General features: G+C 42.7%; 1 protein-coding gene and 1 long non-coding RNA gene across 13 annotated transcripts in view; one reads left to right on the forward strand and one right to left on the reverse strand.

The window, feature by feature from the left end:
- Nucleotides 1-19,853, reverse strand: part of FGFR2 (fibroblast growth factor receptor 2) — a 171,967-nt gene that overhangs the window by 119,497 nt on the left and 32,617 nt on the right. For 8 of the 12 annotated variants that reach the window (XM_072995463.2, XM_078391163.1, XM_078391166.1 and 5 more), the window contains exons 1-2: nt 12,235-12,996; nt 3,328-3,570 (exon numbers count right to left, since the gene is read on the reverse strand). In XM_072995463.2, the coding sequence (XP_072851564.1) occupies nt 3,328-3,484 (157 nt within the window). In that variant the 5' untranslated portion in view covers nt 3,485-3,570; nt 12,235-12,996. Of the gene's footprint in view, nt 1-3,327; nt 3,571-11,409; nt 11,615-12,234; nt 12,997-19,853 lie in introns of those variants that run through there. The other 4 variants (XM_078391162.1, XM_078391159.1, XM_078391165.1 and 1 more) reach the window with 2 other exon arrangements.
- On the forward strand, nt 13,181-19,584 carry LOC140705952 (uncharacterized). Its single transcript, XR_012085590.2, has 2 exons — nt 13,181-13,329; nt 13,467-19,584. It is a non-coding gene; the product is annotated as an uncharacterized LOC140705952 (long non-coding RNA).

The following is a 19,853-nucleotide window of genomic DNA, read 5'->3' on the forward strand; positions in this document are numbered from 1 at the left end:
GATTCTAAACCTCTGAATAAGCCTAATTTTATATCCAATTAAACGTACATGCAAATAAACCAAGAAAATTCAGGGGGAAGGTAAATGAAGTTGCATTATAATACGTAGAGGATGGATAAGTTGAACAAAGCTTCTAGGAGAGGGCCCGTCGCATAAACATTATGCTGGCAATATTGTTTTGACAGTTTGTATAATATAAATGTGTTAGTTTGTTGTATTACAAGATAGCAGAATTTGTATTAAGAATGCAGTAACCTGAAAGAAAGCCTTCGTGAATAAATTCAGTAACTCCCTTACTATGGGACACACAAGTTGGGTAGAGAGCACGGGGGGTGGTTGGGCTGGGCTGTATTATGTACAGGATAATAAAAACATTCCTAGCTCCAATAAATGTACCATAATCAGAAACATCATCTTAGAATTCCATAAATACTGCAGGAGTTTAAGAAACTTGGGAGGCACAGAGTCCCTAACGAATGTCAGCTCACAATGTTCACTCTAAACCATGATGGCTGTGAAAACCTTCATTTGTCCAAAACATTGTAGCAACATAAAGTATTGTCATTCTTCCATATTTTCTTTGGCATGAATAGGCATACGGATCATGTTTGGATTTCAGCTCACCCCCACACCGTAAGCACCACAGGATTCTTCTGCGGCTTTGAAACAATAAGGGAAGCGTACTAGAAAGCCAGGAGGAATCAAACATGAGCACAGAAAGAATGACTGTTTCCCATCAACCATCTTACACAATGCACCACCCATGGGCCAAGGGGCTGTCAAAGCATTTGGACCCATGTGCCTGAATGTGCTGCCCACCAAGGACTGCTTTCAATTCCGTTGCAATCTACCAACTATGCATGTCCAAGGGAAGAACTTCCTGAATACTCACAAAGTTTAGAGGCTACTTCTCAAGTTTGGACTTTCTCCAGCCCTGACAAGAGAGGGAAAGCAAAAAGCAGCTCTCCCTATATTATCAGACTACAGCGCCAATAAGCCCTGTGCAACTAATCCAAAGGTGAAGACCACTGGGAACTGAAGCCAAACAGGATTTTTGCCTACTCCTAAACTACGGTGATTGTTCCTCTCTAGTATGGCCAAAAGTGGATTACCTAAAGGCAGAAAATCCACGACACTGCCTCTTTGTGGCTTCATGAGCAATGGAATATGGGACTTAAGAGGAACCATAAATGGGAAGGAATTTGAAGAGGATATATTAATTACAATGCTCAGGAAAGGAGATCATAATTACACAGGCATTGATGAGTCTAACAAAGCAGCTATTGCTTTGTCAAATAAATTAAGTAACATCAAAAAATAAATGTGTTGCATGTGGCCCATGAAAGAGGCAACAGCCTTTAAAAAAAAACAAAGGTTAACAATGACCTTGGTGGCCATTTTGAGTTGCACACACCTTTTCAGTAAACTAACTAGAGCCAGAAGAACCATTTTATTGGATTTTATTTCTTTTTTAATGAGAAGCAATTTTAGTATGTAAAATGTTAATTTTATTCCAATGGAATAGGATAGCAAATTAAGGATATTTGTAAAATGGTGAACTTTGGGACAAGTTCAGCAGATAAATATATAAAATATTGGCTGAAACCCAGTAGCGAGAAGAACTCATGCAGACCCACTGAATCAGTGGAACTGGATGTGTCAGCTCTTCCTTAAGTTTCATTGATTCAATGGGCCTAGCGTAGTTACTATTATAGATTTCAGCCACTATGGCTTAGAAATCTTGAGTCCCCTTTGAAAAGGACAGAGGGGGGAAAAAAACCTCTGTTTGAGCACAGATGTCTCAGTATGAGCCTTTATTACTGCTACTGATCTCAGGGTTTAAGGTTAAGCAGATGAAAAAGAAGGTCTTCCAGAAATCAAAGCTTAGATCAAACAGAATACATGAAACTATTTGTAGGCTTAAGTCATCAAGCTAATAATTAAGTCCTCTGTCTTGAAAACAATCTCCTTAGCCAATAAAGGTTCCTAAATTAGGAAGAGAATACTTGTATGTTTGGAAAGCAATTGCACACATCCACAGCCAACATTTCCTTAGGAGCTGCACAACTCTTCCAATCATATTTACCATGTGCTGTATCCATAATAACATTTGCTAACTCAGCACTAAAATTATATTCATGGCTATTGTGACCCCAGTCATGAGTGCCCGAACAATGGAATGTTAACAACATGCATATCAGCAAAAATATCTTCGTTCATAGAAAGGTTTTCCACAAATTAAAAAATACAGTAAAAGTAAGAGTGTGTGAGGACACTGATGGTGGCAAGCCCTCCCCCTTTTTAATGGAGTGTCTCACCGTCACCCAGGACCTGCCAAGTTCTGGATGGTGAGCTGCCCCATCGAGCTGGGAGAAGACAGATTTAGTTGACAACAGGCCAGGAACCTTGATGGCAAGAGGAGGACACTCTTGCCATCTGAGGTCCTGGAGGGGAACGCATGGGCTGGAAGCCTGGATCCAGAACAGCAACCCCTAGAGGGAGCAATGGGGCCTTGGGAACTGGGAGATAAAAAGGAGGCACTGGACGTGGGGGGACAGACCCAGACTGTAGAAGAGAAGGTGGAACAGGCGGTGCAGACAGGAAACATAGCAGATGAGGAGGAGGTGGAATTGGGTTCCTGGGGGTTATCTTGGAAAACCAGGTTGAGCATGTTCAGGCTGAAGAAGGAATGCTCCCTGAGAAACCAGAGCCATCTGGGGATTGGATATATATATATATACAAAGAGGAGTACTGGATATGGGCACTGGTACAGCTCAGAGTGCCCAAAGATGAGGTAGGAAGGCAACTCGTCAGCAGCCATTGCCCAGTCCTCACACTGGGGAGAATGACAATGGAAGGAACAAAGATTCTGAGCCGGCCTAGCCCCAGGGAACCTACTGCTACTCATCTGTGATGCTGGTGAAGACCATGTCAGTGGACATGCCAGAACCAGCAGCCGTGATAAGACATGGGCAAGAGACCAGCACCATTGCCCTCAGTGCAGACCTATGAAAAAAAAACCTTGCCCTGCCCTGCAGCCCCCATGTTTTGGGTCAGTGGGGATGTCTCCGTCGAGAGATATGAGACTGAAATCCCTCCTGTGAAGGTAACGCGGAGGGACAGAGGACTTGGGCTCATTGGAATTAAGAACTGGTTCCTGGGCAGTGCAAGAAGCTAGCCCAGAACAAGTCAAAAACACATCTGCCAACAGAGCTAAGGCTGGTAGGGCTCAGCACATGGATATTTATACAGAACCTGAATTGCCTTTGAAACATTTAGTCCTGTGGTTAAAAAAAAACAAAACTGGAAATAAAATTGTAGCTCACCTTCAGGTTCCAGAGTGGTGTACGATGGCCGAGCCCATGAAAATCCAGCCATGGTGACCACCACCAGGCAGATAAGGCAACATGAATCCCAATTGATCATCTTCTCAGTGCCAGTCCCTGGTCTTCTTCCATGCCTCCATGTGGACTTTAATCCCATCTGAGCTCCTCTACACAAGCATGGACTGAAAGCAGCACCTTCAGCCTAGATAAGTATGTTTTTATTTCTCTTTGCTGCAAATTCCCCTGCAGGAAAGGAAAAAAAAATTGCAATGTAGAGTTTGGGAGGCACTGGTTACAAATAAAGAGTCACTTCTAAATCATTCTCTTTTTTTTCCCAATTACAAAGCTGTAACTACCTTCTATTATGATTGTAACTCAGTCAGAGATAACAAATCCATTTGCACTGTAATGGTAACTTCTTTGTTACTTTGATTGTTCTGGAGGTGTGGCCTTGGGAAAAGCTGGAAACAAACATCAATGGCTAAAGTACTGCCTCATGTTTTGCCTCATGCTGCTCCTTCATGCTCAACCTCTTTGCAGAAGCAATGACAAGATAGATGAGAGGAGAGTGTGCTTTCTACCAATGGCTTTTGGACCTGGGCTTCTTTTTTTTTAAAGGAAAGAAAAACTAAGCAATTAATTTTGCAAAATGGGAAGGCATTACATTTGGCAGAAAATAACTATTTCTCCTTGGAATTACAATTGAAAGGTTGAGGATTAAATTTTAACACTCCATTTCGAAAAGAAAATGTCCGGCATTTGAAAATATCCATCTTCTTCATGCAGAGTAACTGCATGAAGTAACAGTTAGAAGTAACTGTAATGGGACTTACTCCCATGAACTGTTTTCAGTGGGGTTTACTTCTCAGTAATTGTTCTTAGAATGGCCAAGGACCATTCAACTGAGACAGCTATATAGTACACAGATCTGCTGGATGAAAATCTCACTGGTTCCATGTTTCCAAAACTATTTGTTTTCTCTTGTATTTTTTTTTAAAAAATCTACATTTGTAAGCATCTTATCTGAAACAAGGATTTCCCAGAAGATCCCCAATTGATTTCCCAGAAAAATGTCTCTTCAATGGGGAGATGGCAGCAGTGGCACTGGCAGCAGAAACAATGAAGACTGGTATGTGCGTTGGAGGCAGTTTTACTGGAACTCATGGCTGCATGACACTTGATTATTTCAGTATGCTTTTAGGCCAAGGAACATTTGCTTAAAGGAGCTACTTGGATTTTTTTTAAAAAAATAAATAAATATGCAAAGACTGTTTTAAGTGAACAACATAATTATATACATGTGTGGACCCATCAGGTCTCATTTTACAAAATTATTACATTCTATTTTTGCACTGTGCAGGTCCTGCCATGAATGTGCACGGCTGACAGCCAAGAATCAATTAGAGCAGACTCCCTTTATCAAGGTACATGCATACAGACAATGCCAGATAAAGACAGAGTATCTCTAGCCTTCGTTCAGGGACTACTATAGCCTTACATGGTTTGGAAGTGTATAAAATAGTCTTTCATGCAGTTCAGTCCTTCCAGCATTTGATTCTGGAAGCGTTCTGTTCTAGAGCAAGTAATTATAAGCCTGGAAGTTCTGGAGTATGTGATCCGTGGTTCTGTCACATACGTCACATACACAGGACCACTACACCAAGCAGTAGTCCTGAAATCAAGGTCTCTGGATTAATTGCTTTCACGTTGGTTTGCTATTATTGCTCAGCTGCACACAGACCATACAAGGGACAGAAAATTTACAGCTACATCTCAACATGACAGGAATGGCGGGAATAGAGGGACAGCCACATGTACTGTAAAAGGAGAATCAGATAGCTGAGGCAAAACAGATGAAGTAAGTGGCCCCAATTTATTTATTTATTTATTTATTTATTTATTTATTTATTTATTTATTTATTTATTTATTTATTTATTTATTTATTTATTTATACCCTGCCTTTCTCCTTAAAAAGGACTCAAGGTGGCTTACAACATTGAAAGACAATATTTGAAGCTAAGAACAATGAGTATAAAGAGGCATCTTGCATCCTTTAAATGCAATATTAAAACTAAGAAAATTAAGTATACAATTTTTTTAAAAAAAATGCCACTCTGAGAAATGGAAAACACAAAATACAGAAAACACAAGTACAGTAATACTAAAAATCCAGTCAAAGTAGTAATGCATACCAATATCCATCTAAAAATGACAAAATTACTGAGGGAAGGCTTGCCTGAAGGGAAAGGTCTTTACCTGCTTGCGGATGTACACAAACAGGGGACCAGTCTGGCCTCCTGTGGGAGGGAGTTCCAAAGTCTCAGAGCAGCAACAGAGAAGGCCCTCTCCTGCGTCACCATCAGATAAACCTGTGAAGGTGGTGGGACCAAGAGAAAGGCCTCTCCTGGTGATCTTAACACTTGAGCTGGCTCATAATGGGAGATACAGTCTTTGAGACAGCTTGGATCCAGGCCATTTAGGGCTTTATAGGTTAAAAGCAGCACTTTGAATTGTGCCCAGAAAGTGACCGGCAGCCAGTGGAGCTGCAGCAACAGAGTGGGGTTGGGTATGTGATCCCTGAAACCAGCCCCATTCAGCAATCTGGCTGCTGCATTTTGGACCAGCTGAAATTTCCTGACACTTTCCATTGTCGGCCTGACATAGAAGGTATTACAGTAATCCCTCCGCGAAGTAACCAGGGCATGTGTCACAGTGGCCCGATCCGATCTTTTTTAAAAATGGACATAGCTGGCACACTAGTTTTAATTGTGCAAATGCACTCCTGCCCACCACTGAGACCTGGGCATCCAGGCTCAGGGATGAATCCAGTAGCACCCCTCAAGCTACACACCTGTTTTTTTTTTCCAATGGAAGTATAATACCCTCCAGTACAGGCTGCATCCCTATTCCTTGATCTGTCTTTTGACTGACCAGAAGCACCTCCATCTTACTTGGACTAAGTTTCAGTTTATTCACCCTCATCCATTCCGTTACTGATACCAAACACTGATCTAGAGCCACTGATCTTCCCTCCAGTCAATTAACTGATCTTTATACTTTGTCTTTTTAATTATCTCATCTTGGCAATGATTTATATAAGTGTTAAAATTTTGATGTTTTAATTTTTTTACGATATCTGTTATTGTGATGTTTTTATCATGTATGTAAGCTGCCCCGAGTAGACTTTGTCGGGGGGGGGGTAAAAAAAAACTAATAAAAGTAAAGTAAAGTAAAGCAGCTTCCTCAGGTTTAGGTGGCAAGGAGAGTTAGAATTGGATATCATCCGCATACTGGTGACACAGAACCTCCAAACTCCGGATAATCTCTCCCAGCGGTTTTAGGTAAATGTTCAATAAAATAGGAGACAAGACACAACTCTGAGGAACTCTACAGGTCAAAGGCCAGGGTGTTGAGCATGAATCCCCCAGCACCACCTTGTGAGTTCTTTCCTCCAGGAAGGACTTTTCGCCACTGTAAAACAGTGCCCCCAAGTCCCATTTCATTTGTAGCACCCGTTGACACTTGAATTCTGTTGATTGCAGACAAACCCTTACTCCCCAGTCTTAGTCCCCAAGTTCTCACATGGAGCCATCAGTGCCTGTCAAACTGATGGACCACTTGTAAGAATTGTCTGAGATGCTATACATGAAGTACTTAGAAAACTCCAGGGAGACATTGCAAAGTCCTGGATCAAAATTCAGCTTCAGAGCCTTGTTCAGCTACACACACTGCCATGAACATCAAGAGAAAAGAAGGGATACAAATAACATGTATCTATAACCAGCCTATGTGGCCTTGGGCAAGCTGCATCTTTCCAGGATGCCCCCAGAAAAAAAAGGAATGGTAAACCACTCATGAGTATTCTCTACTCTTTACCTGGAAAACCCTTAAAAAAGGGTCACCATAAGTCAGAATTGACTTCACGGCACATTGCTGTTGTTACAGGCATATGTTTTCTTATCTACAATGTCCCATATTTTCTCTTGTTTTCTACAAGACAAATAGAAGTGTGTTACTACTGTTTGTATTGATCTATCGGTCTGAAGTGACTGGAAGCAATTCAGTCTTTTTGCACAGCCACATTTAATCTATAAAACGGAGAGAACAGCAGTGTTTTACTTAAAGCACAATGCTAAAGAAATATAAACATTCTGCAACAATGCACCATAAAAATCTAAGATTCTTTCTCCAGTACATGTGTTTTTGGAACCATGAGTGGTAGCAGACCTTGAAAAAGTTACTTTTTCTGGGCTACAACCTCTGTAATCCTCTATTCAGCATAAAGATTCAGGGAGCTATAATCCCAAAAAGTAACTCTTCAAATTCTGATAGCCCATATCCAATCTCTAGCTAGACTCCACTGTCTCCTCACACACATTCACTCTTTGTTCCTCTCTCTCTCTTAGCCTAACCTAGTTCGCACATTTTGAATTTCAGTGAACAGCATAAAAATGTTTTGCTCTCTCTTACTCTCTCTCTCTCTCTCTCTCTCACACACACACACACACACACACACACACACACACACACACACACACACACACCACTGACCAGTGGTCTAGAAATGATTCATCATCTATTGGACAATATTAGTTAACTATCTAGTAGCAGTTACTTATCTGGAAAAGGTTGCTTTTGACACAAACCCACCAGCACTGCAAAACTGTTTGTTTTTACTATTACAAATTCTAAAAGAGAAAATGGCAGTTGATTTGACACACCACGGAAATCTTGGATGCTGTGTAACAAACTTCCAAAGCTACTTCACATATGAAATTATGTTTTGCCTAAAGCTTTTATTTGATAAAATGATGCTTTAAGAAACTCTTGAATGCACAGTTTTACTCGCATATTCTAGTGATGATGGGAAATAGAACTGAGTCACATGGCACATTAAAGAACCAATTAGTATATTACCAGAAAAGCCCATGGCACATCCAAAAGAATGGGGTTGTTTTAAATCTATTTAAACTCCACAGATACCAATTAGATACAATAACTGAGGCTCAAAGGCTATTTTGAGGCAAACCCTACATGGCAAACCCTACCAAATTGTTCTCCTTTCAGCCAGTTCTCCAAACCCTTCAACTACCAGATGACTTACCACAGGTTTCATAGTCTCTTGAAAATAATATAAATCATTTGATTCTCCATCTCAGTGGAAAGAAGACTGCCGCATAGACATTTTAGGAAACCTGGAATACTGGAAGATGCTTTAGGTCCATCTAGGTCAGTATTTTCAGTTCCAACTGGTGGTGGTTCTCCAAGGTTTCACATAGAATCCCCTCCTTCCCCTCCCCTTTAGCTCTGCCTGGTGACTTCTGGCATATCCTGGTGGTCTCCTGTCAAAGTACTAACCAGGTCTGACCCTCCTTAGTTCATACAGGTGCTCGGTGTGATATTTTGGGGGGAAAAGGGAGGTGTTAAAAGGGGTTCTTCTTCTGTATGAGACACTGAGAACAGAAAGGGAAATCAAAGCTCCTTCTCTAGAAACTTCTTTGGAAATATGAACTTCCCTCAGCAAAAACCAGCAGGCGAGCAACACGCAAGCCTTTGACTTCTGTCAGCAAATGTTGCACTTCACCCATAATAAACAACATGTTCCTGGCACTTTGAACAGCCAAATCTGCAACCTCCTTTGAGTAGAATGCCTCTCTCTCTCTCTCTCTCTCTCTCTCTCTCTCTCTCTCTCTGTCATTTCCAAAAATCATGAGTACCTCCCTACGCATGGTTCTCTTCCTGCAGCTCTCAAAGCAGAAGGGGAAAAATGGCAAGTGCCCTAAACTCATCTCCTCAACTCCCTCCGTTATGAGTCCATGATCTGATAAAGAGGCCTCCTACCCTGGGCAATTATGTCCCTGGATCTCAGTCTTTGGAACACAACTCCAGCATGCCTTTATATATATATATATATATATATATATATATCGTCCTTCACAAGTTTAGCTTCCTGACCTTAAACAGCATAATCCCTCCTGGAGTCTTGGGGCTCAGCAAAAGCCACGTTTTGTATTTATTTCTCTCCTAGCCCCTACCCGGAGAAAGAGAACCCTCAGTCCCTCTTCCCCAGCCCCTCTAATGGGGGAGGAGTTGTCAGCCTCCCATGAGTGATGGCTCCAGCCTTGCCACCCGCTCATCAAGTCAATTTTCACCTCATCACATACCTGCCCAAATGCCTTTTGCCAGACTGACAGGCATGGGAAAAAAAACAGCCTGGGGTTGGGATGGGAGCCATACCAAATTCCTTCAAGCTGTAGCTGCAGTTTGTTTGTGTTTCTGTGTGTGTGTGTGTGTGTGTGTGTGTGTGTGTGTGTGCGTGCGCGCGCGTGCGTGTGTGTGTGTGTGTGTGTGTGTGTGTGTAAGACACACACAAACAAGTCGTACTTGTTCTAGAGTGGCGGTAATTAAATTCAAGCCTAAGCATTCATTTTAATCTAGCCCCATTGTTATGTGTGTGATGTTTATCGCTCTCCAGGGAGGTTGTAATTTGTAGAGAGTATGTCATCCAAATCAATGCCCTGACCTGCCTCTCCCCTCCTTAGGCACTGGGAATACAGGAAAATCTGTGCAAGCACAGATCAATGTCCCCCCTCACCCCACCCCCACGAGCTTATAGAAAATTAGCTGTATAGCAATTAGGGGACAGTACGCTGGGTCAAAGCTCCCCCCCCTTCCCCTTTGCACCGGCACTCTTCAAAGAGATCTGGTATTAAACATTAATTCTGGAAGGTTATTGGTGGGGAGGGGGCACCGACCAGGCAGCATCAATAGTTTTTCATTGTCTCAACTTTTTTCATTCACTTTTTCTCCTGGACTACCCTGTTTTTCTCCGAGTTTTCTGTGCATGGGGGGGAGAGAGAGAGAGAGAAAGAGAGAGAGAGAGAGAAATCTGCATTTTAATTGACATTCCAGAGAGGTACAGAGGCTGCTCATTGCAGTCTATTCAAACCAAACAGGCTTTTCAGATGAAAATGAGTAAAGGCAAGTAGAAGATTTACAGGGATTTCGTACAAAGGAGACAATGAGGTTTGAAATGTTGATGGCGCTTCACACCAACCATATAATGAGCCCCTGTTTGAAAGGGCAGTTTCATACACCGGTATATACATACACACAATGCACGTATACATATATATGTTCATCAGGGTTTCTTCTTTCATCATGGTTTCTTCATAAGAAGGAAACCTATGAATCACTACTCTAAAAAAATAAAAATAAAATAAAAGCAGCTTTCAAACAGTGCCTCCCCACCAGAAAAACCTATTGTCCTTTTGGTTTGTATTACGTCTACATCACGTTTCCACTAAGCTCCATGTAAATCATTTCTCTCCCTACACAGAGACACACATTAAAAGAGTCCATGTGTTATTCCCTCCTCCGTCCTTCAGGATAGCACTACAAGTAAGAGGACACACCGATTTGACGTAGTCCTAAAACCTGATCACTCATTTTTCCTGCAACTGAATCGACTAGATCGCCTTCGCCTCCTTCAAACCCTCTCCCACCTTTTCCAACAAAAGCATTTTTTTAATGTCACGCCAGTTAAATCACAGCTCTACCGTTTGGGTTCTGTTACACGACCGTAACAATCCACAATGCTTTTTTTTTTAAAAAAAAGATAGATTATCTGTAAACATAATCAAAGGGGCAGCAGTGATCAGAGTTTAGCACCTTTAAAAAAGGCAAAGCAAAGCAAACAAACGAAGCAGGGTGCCAAGGTTCAAACGTCAGCACAAAACCCTCCATTAGGGGAGCAGCGATCCTTCAGGTGGCCCGAAGGAAGAAACTTTGCACATGCTCCGGGTACCCCTTATTTATACCTCAAGTGTTCCACGGAACCATTTTCAGAGCTAAGAATTTTGCTCCAATGAAGTCCCCCGTTATAGAATTTGCAGAAGGCTCGTCCACAGAAGTTAAAATCTGTTTTTTTACATACTGAACAGGTAGATGTTCAGGTACTAATTAACAGTATGGGGCCCCTCTTCCTTTTGCATTTCAGGAACTGCTAAAGCCATTCGGAGAAAGGAACTTGTGCCTGTTCCAACAAGGACACAAAAGTTGGGCAATCGCAATGCTCTCACCTTGACTTTTATTTTTAAGTGTGAACCACGCAAGTTACGCGCCCAGCGCCCACGCAGCGCCCGGTCCATTCCACCGAAATGGAATTTACGGATTGCCCAGCCCAGCCGGCCACCAGCGCGGGGGCCGGGTCCGTCAGCCGTCCGGCGGGCCACGCAAGACCATCATCCTCCAGGATCTCCTCGGAAGAGCGCGGCACACGGAGGACTGGACCCAAAGCTGTCAACCAGAAGCCAAGCCCGGGACAGTGATCCGCGCGATCCCGCCCGCCCCCCCCCCGCGTCCGAGAAAGGAACCTCGGACCTCCGCGGGACCCCAATCGGGGGCGCCCTCCCTAACACACACACACACACACACACACACCGGATTCACCCTGGAACCCGCTGCCGCACTGCTCGACTCCTGATTCCAACCCGCCTCCGTCTCTCAAAAGACCAGGAAACCTGCCCAAATTACCTGAAAGTGCAGAACATCCACGGGGGGGGGGGGGGGAGAGACATGGGATATCCCTTGTCAGAAAAGGCAGCCGTCAAGAACGATTAGGAGGGAGCTTTTTGCATGGGGATCATAGGTGTGTGAGTAAACGTGTGCGCGCGTGTGTGTGCACAGACACGTTGCTTCGAGAAAGTATAGAGCAGCTCGGAGCTGGGGGGCAGGATCTCCACTAGATCCCCCCCTCCCCAGACTTTGCGATCCTAGAGTTTCTTTAAAGCGAGGGATTAGTGCCTCTTCTCTTCCCCCCCCTCTCCAGAGCCCCCCTTCCTCTCCCCATCATCCCCGCCCCCGCCTTGCGCCTCTCAACCGCAAGCCAAGCCTGGTCCAATTACCTCGTATGAAAAGGCTCCGGGTAAGCGATCTGCGACTCCCTTGCAGCAGGCGTGTGTACGGGATGAAGCAAAGCGAGGAGGGCAGGCTCCCCCCGGAGAAGGCGGAGGGGTGGCGGGGTGGGGGGGGAAGGGAGAGAAAAGACCCCCTTGGCAAAAACGCAACGATCCTCTCCGGCTTTATGCCATCTCCCAGCGCTCAAAACCGTCGTCCCGAAGCCCCCGAACCCGGGCGGGGGAACTCGGCGCTCGTCAGCCCCATCCTTGCGCTCTCGAGACTCGCCTTCGTCTCCTTCGTCTCCTCTTCCGTCCGTCCCCCCCCCCACAACAAGCCCCACTCCGAAAGCTCCCACGGAGCAGCCAGCGAGGAAAGGAAAGAACCGGGAAGCTGTGCCTCGGTTCGAAGGCGATCTTGTTTTCTTGAAAAAAGGACCGTCACAAAAGTTAGTCGGAAAACATCAACCAAAACGAGAACGGGAGGGAAAGAGAGACGGGAACCAGTATGTCACCAACGTTTCCTTCCCCACTTCGCTAAGGATCCAGGATTGGGAAAAGTGAAAAACTTCCAAAAGTGAGGTCTTTTTCTTTAAAAAAGGGGGGGAAAAGACTGGAGTGCAAAACAGATGCCTTAAGTCCAGATGCAGTCCATTCAGAATCCCTGTTGCAACGACTCGCGCAAGCTTTATCAACTCTACTACCCCTTTCTCCCTCTCTCTCCCTCTCTCTCTCTCAATCCCTCTCTCTCTCCCCTCCTTTCTCTGGTCACTCCCCCGAAGTTGAAACCTGAGCCATTTCCTGGACAGTTCCTCTGCCAATCACAACAGTTCAGCAATAGTTGAACTCCGTAGGCTCTTCCCGTTGCACTAGAGATGCACTGGGGGTGGGGGGAGTTCCTTCTTTTCACCCCCCTCCTTTTTTCTTCTTTTCTTTTTCCTCTCCCGCAACCTCGGAGAAGCACGGGGGGGGGGGAGAGACGCCTCCAAGCGGCACCACAAAATCAGCAGGAGGAAAGGGGGGCGGGAATTAAAGCTTTTCAGAAAAATCTCATTTTTCTCTCTCGCTGGCGCAACTTAGAAGCATGAAAAAAAAAGGCAGTGTGTACGTGTATTCTTCGTTGTCGTAACTTTGGCTGGGAGTTGACAAACTTGTTAAAACCCGAAGCTACAGTACCAGCAGGAGAGGAAAAGTCTGCCCATTGTGATGATTCGAGGTTCACTTTTTTTTTTTGTCCACAGGAATTTCTGCCGACCCACTGAGCCTCGTGAGAGAAGAGCCAGCCTGTGTAGCCTCGGACAAGCTGCACAGTCCCAGGGCGCACCTAAAGAAGGGACTTGGAAACCACTTCCACTTTTATTTTCTACTTCAGAATAAAACCCTGGAAAGTTGGAATCAACTTTTGATGGCACACAATTATAAGCTGACTGGGCAGTTCTGAGTTAGCTTTCCGGCTGCAGAGCCTGAGGTTGGGAATTCAGTTCCCCACTGTGTACCCCAGAAAGACCAGCCAGTGCAGCCTTGGGCGAGCTGCACAACACCAGGATGTCTGGAAGCTGAGTCATGGCAACTGGACTTCTTTCTTATTCGGTTGAAATGTTTCACTGATGATTCAAGAAGCTTCTTCAGTCTGATGAGAGTTGATAGGAGATCCCTGGTATATCCTCCACCTTGGTTTCACTTCCCCCTAGTCTGAATAGGCTCGTTAGATGGACAATGGGAAGGGGGTTGAGTGAAAAATCCCACCTCTCCACCCATTGTCATGTGTCTTTAACAATAGTTAACAGTGGTCTTTCTGGTGGGTGTGGTCCTGATCTTTCTGGGGAGGGATGAAAGGGCAGCATGATAAATAGGAGACAGATTGTATCTAAAGCCTCCAGCCCTGTTGAGTGAGGGATTTTCTACATGAGCATGTATGGCCTCCCTGACCCCTCTCTCAAATCACCTATTTTCTCCCTTTTCCTTCCAAAATGAGTACTCATCGACAAATGAATGTCTGGTGTCCTTCAAATGAAGGCCTTAGATACAATCTGTCTCCTAGTTATCATGCTGCCCTTTCAACCACCCCAGAAAGATCAGGACCACACCCACCAGAAAGATCACGGTTAAGGACTGTTAATGACCTATGACAAAGAAGTCAAGTTGCCATGGCTCAACTTCCAGATAACCTCACCTGGATGACTGAGAATCTTCACAGATATATTGCAACACAAGGATGCTTCCAAAAGAAAGGAATGGTAAATGACTTCTGAGTATTCTCTAGCTAGAAAACCCTGAAAAGGGTCACCCTAAGTTAGAGCTGGCTTGACAGCACATAATGATGATGGTGGTTAATGTCCTCAGAGGCTAATAATGGGAAACAGAGTTATAGCTGTCATGTTGCTGGGTGACATGTCCCCTCTGAACACGCAGTTTCTGACCCATTCCTTAACACTGTAACTATGTTTTTGGTTGAGATATTAAGATGAGCCACGAGCTATGAAAAAGAACTAAATCCAAGAGATAGTCCAGACTAGGGTAGATCCACTGAATGAGTAGGGCTTCTGTATATTTACTGTAGTTGAGACTGACATCTGGATTTAGCTGAAAGCAAGGGTAGACAACGTGCACCCCCCAGATGCTGCTACACTGCAAATCCACCATCCCTCGCCACTGCCTGTGCTGCTATGGCTAATGGAAGTTCCAGTCAAAAAAACATCTGGAAAGCTGCACATTTCTTACCCTTACCCAAAGAAAGGGACAGCGCTGTTCCCTTCTTCTAACTGCACCAAGCTCAAGGCAACACAGGCTGGCTCTTCTCCTAGGAGGCATAGTGGGGAATCAAACACCCAACCTCTGGCTGAGTTGTCCAGCTATAAAAAAAAATGGTTGTATATATAATGCAGTGAGAAATTTGTTTAGTTATGTTGAAATAAATAGTTATCTGTTTCTTTTAGTGATGCTTATAGAAGGAAAAGGCCCTGAGGACTGTATGCAATGTCCAGAATGTCCTTAAATTTAAGTTTCATATACTGTATAGAGTGATGTACTAGGACTCAGGAGGCCTGGGTTTGAATCCCGTTGGAACTAGTAAAAACACTAATTAAATATCTCACTTACTTTGAAAGCCCTATTAGGGTCTCTGTAAGTCAGTTCCTCCATAAGTTTCATTAATTCCAAAAATGGTCCTACTCTAGTTGTGACTTACTTTAGTATAGCAAGTCCCAACTAAAATAGGCCCATTGAATCAATGGAACTTATGATATAATAATAAAGCCAACTGTGCGTAGGAAAGAAGAGAAATTCAAATGGAAAAAAGGGACAAAATTACAAAGAGAAATCATGATGAAAGCTGGGTATGTCAAATCAAACAAGAAAATGGTGAAAAAAAACTTCAGAAAAAGAAAAAAGAGAAAGTGTTGTGGCATAAAGTAAATAGTGTATGAAAACTGTATGGCATAAACTAAGAGCAACAACAAGGAATTATGAACTCTTGGTGGAATTTTTCTAGGGATTCCTTTCCATGGGTCCAGATCAGAAAAATGTCATCAATGTACCTCAAACAGAGGAGTGGTTTTTGGGTGCAGCAGTTAAGAAAGTGTTGTTCCCGGTCAGCCATGAGTTATGGTTGCTTCCAGCCTGAAAACAGAACTCTTTAAATGGCAGGGAGAGGCAAAGAAGAGAGAGAAATAAAGATGTCTATGTATTGGAAGCGTTTTTCCACCACCTTTCTGCCCTCCAGGAATCACAGAGATAAACAGAGTTACACTGGATGGTGGGCACTAGAAAAGACATCAGATTTTTAATGAAAGGCCACATGTTATTGTGCGTATGCTGGGCAGGCTGGCTTCCCAACTGTTAGGAAACAGAGCATTAGACTAGGTAGTCCTTTGGGAGTGGCCATATGTGGTCAAAATAGGATGCTAGGGGAAAAACTATTAATTTGCACACAGAAACAGATAAGCAAGTATTCTTATAGCAGAACAGATGGGGCTCTAACACTCCATCTCTGACAATGAGACTGGCTGGAATGGGCTGTTTCAAGATAGGTTGAGCAAATGAGGTGGGGCACCAATAAGATGCTGGCCAATATTGCTTAGCTGTACAGTGGTGCCTCGCTTAACGATTGTCCCACATTATGACGAAATCACTGTATGACAATCTTTTTGCAGTCGCAATTGCGATCACAAAACAATGTCTAAATAGGGGGGTTTTTTGCTTTGCAATGATCGGTTCCCTGCTTCGGGAGCTGATTCTTCGCAAAATGATGTGTTTTTTAACAGCTGATTGGTTGTTTCAAAATGGCCACCAGGTGCTGAAAATGGCTCCCCGCTGTGCTTAGGGATGGATTCCTCGCTATACAGGCAGTGAAAATGGCTGCCGTATGGAGGATCTTCACTGGACAGTGAGTTTTTACCCCATTGGAACGCATTGAACGGGTTTCAATGCGTTTCAGTGGGGTTTTTAATTTCGTTTTACAATGTTTTCACTTAACGACGATTTTCCTGGAATGGATTGTTGTCGTTAAGCAAGGCACCACTGTACATTTCAGATGCACATTGATGAAATGTAGCTATAGACGTAACTGCAGGTATTGATGGGGACAAACTCTTCAACATTCTCAAATTAGAAAAGTCAGTATCCTTTTAGAGCAGGATTGGACAACTCGTGAGTCTCCAAATCTTGTTGAACTATCCTCTCATCAGGAGTCAAGGGAATATTAACAATTTTTCATTTCAAATTATTTTCAGGTTTTTTGCCTATGTTTTGTTCTAATTGCCTACGGCGTAGCTCCCAGATCCTGTACTGGTTCTTTTAGCTTAGCTGTCTCTTTTTAAACTGAAATCTGTACACTTTTCTAAACTAGTGGCAAAAAGGAAAGCAGGAAGAAATATGTTTTTTCCATCTTCATAAATATTTGAATTATATTATACCACATTATGACAGTTTTTTTAAATTTATCAGCTCTTTTGAAAAGCATTTTGGCTAAATATAGTGAATTGGCCTATCTAGAGTATTATTTTCTTCATGCAAATCAAATAATGAGTTATAAAATCATAGAATCATGAAGTTGGAAGGGGCCTATACAGCCATCAAGTCCAACCCCCTGCTCAGTTGAGGAATACAAATCAAAGGATAGCTGCAAGCTAGTTGTCTAAATTTCTCTTGAATGCCTCCTGTGCTGGAGTACTTACCACACCCCGAGGTAATTCCATTGTTGTACTGCTCTAACAGTTAAGAAGTTTTTCCTGATAGTCAACCAAAATCTTCTTGTAACTTGAGCTCACTGTTGTGTGTCCTGCACTCTGGGATGAAGTACTATACAATTGTATGTACTAATAAGTCTTCAGGGGAACCCTACAATTATAATCATCACTGAATAACAGCAAAGATTAAGACTTGTTCCCACAATTCAAAAACTACACCGGTCCATTAACAGGTAGAGATAGTAACTATGTTTAAGAAAGCATGCAAAACAATCTTATCTTCTGACAATAGAAATTAATGGATATGCAATCTATAGAACACAAAGAAGGTGGGGATGTGTGAACGTGTGCATGTCCAAAACTATATAAATATTTAAACAAGAAAATGCAAAGTAGATATAAGAAAGGGCCACACATAATTTTGTCAGCACCAGCATCTAAGTTTTAAGTTTCTTCAGCTGCACCAGTCATTTGCCTTTGCTAGTAAAAGGGATGGGGACTCAAATTGCAGGACTTGCTGTCAAGTCCAACTTAAGTGGCACTGGTGACTTGCATCAGGCTCAATTTTTTTTTTCTTTCCCAATGACTCTTGACTTAACTCACAACTTGAAACACATCCATCCTCTCCCTTTTGGGGGAGGGTGGAGCTTATTTTTAATAGAGACTCAGACTTGGGGCTTAGGACTTGATACCCAAGAATTGCCAACATGAGAACAAACTGTTTAATAAAGGTATTTGTTATGCCTAAAACAAATAACAGATCTTACTATGCCATACTAGATAAGAAAGAAAGAAAGAAAGAAAGAAAGAAAGAAAGAAAGAAAGAAAGAAAGAAAGAAAGAAAGAAAGAAAGAAAGAAAGAAAGAAAGATGCTGCTATCAGGATTAATCCTAGAATACAACAAAAAAAATTAAATTATCACTTTAAAAACTGGAAATGCTGGCTGAAAAGAGTAAAACAAAACAAAAAATGCTGGAAGTAAGAACTGTAATGAATAAAATTAAGCTAAAGCATACCAGTGTTTAAATGCATAGATCCTTAGTCTGTATTATTTCTATCCCCTCTGCAGTGCAGATAAATAAACCTGATTTTCACCGGCAAATCTGAAGTGAAATTGGATATCTCTCAAACATAATAAAGGTAATATAAATTCCTGCTAAATATAATGAAACCAAAGTTGTATTTTGCATTCTTCCAGGTATCAGGCACTTCAACTTTTTCACTGATTACTTTAATCTCCTTCAGCCCTTCAGTATTGTTCATACAAATGTAGGGAAGTTTTTCATTGATTTGCAGTCTCTCCCCGCCCTTCTTTTCTTTCCGTCATTGAGCACCATTGCTACAAGATCTGAATTTTCTAATTCAGAAATTGACATGTCACAAGACACAGATTTTGCCAACTCAAGCATGTCTTTTGCCCGTTGAAAGCATTGTCAACACATTCTCACATAAATTACTGGTAAGCACAGGAAGCAGTGATATCTCCTCTCCATTTGTCAATAGCTATGCCTCCACTCAAAAGAGAGAGAGAGAAAATGTTCCACTGAAGATTACAAAATATAGACACTTGCCCCTCCCCCTTCTGTCTGGAAGCAGTTTTCAGAATTTATTCTTCAGGATGATGAAAAGACAATTTATCAATAGCACCTATTCATTTAAATGAGCCAATTTCCAAGCTCGGCCACAACAACCCTCTCAACTGAACAGAAGCAGAAACATGTTTGGTATTTTAAAGAAAATCTCAATCCTGTCATCATCATCATCCAGTATTTAGGATTCAAATGATCTCAGGAAGCCTTTCGAACTAGTTAGGCGGCTGAAGGAAAGAATGATCTCTTTCTCCTTGCTTTATTTTATTTTTTTAATTATCATCATTCCATGCTCTTCTTCTGAAAGTGGCCAGAATCCTTTTTGTCAATCCCTCTGCACGTGAATGGTGTGCCTAATAAGCCTATTAATGAGGTTCCACGGTGGAGTGTGAATAGGTAAATAAGACCAATCTGTTGAGGTTCAGCAGCAAGGGCAGTAAAGCCATCAAGAGCTAAAGGTGACAGTTTGAACTGAAATAGGAACAACAGCTCCAGGTTCCAAGCCAAAGAAAAGGCAGACAAGGCCTCCATTCAGAAACTCTCTCCCCCCAACTGAGTTCTATTATCTTCCTGTTTCTTCCCCCTTCATAAAATGTCTTGAGTTGCTGCTGTTTAAAAAAAGAGTTGGGGGGAGCTCTTGAGACATCCTTTTTTAAATTTTGGTAATGATACATCAATAGGGAGTAAGGAAAATTAGGAGCCCCAATACCCCCTTTTGCACCAAAGCTATCAAAAGAACAAATAGCACTGCTTCTCAGCATAGGGACTAAATGGAAAATGAGACAGGAATTGAACGAAAAGGAAGTTATGAATTTTTGTTTGCCTCTAGATCTATGGATCCACTTCATCTGTG

The sequence above is a fragment of the Pogona vitticeps genome, chromosome 3 (assembly GCF_051106095.1).
Source record: "Pogona vitticeps strain Pit_001003342236 chromosome 3, PviZW2.1, whole genome shotgun sequence".
Taxonomy (NCBI): Eukaryota; Metazoa; Chordata; class Lepidosauria; order Squamata; family Agamidae; genus Pogona; species Pogona vitticeps.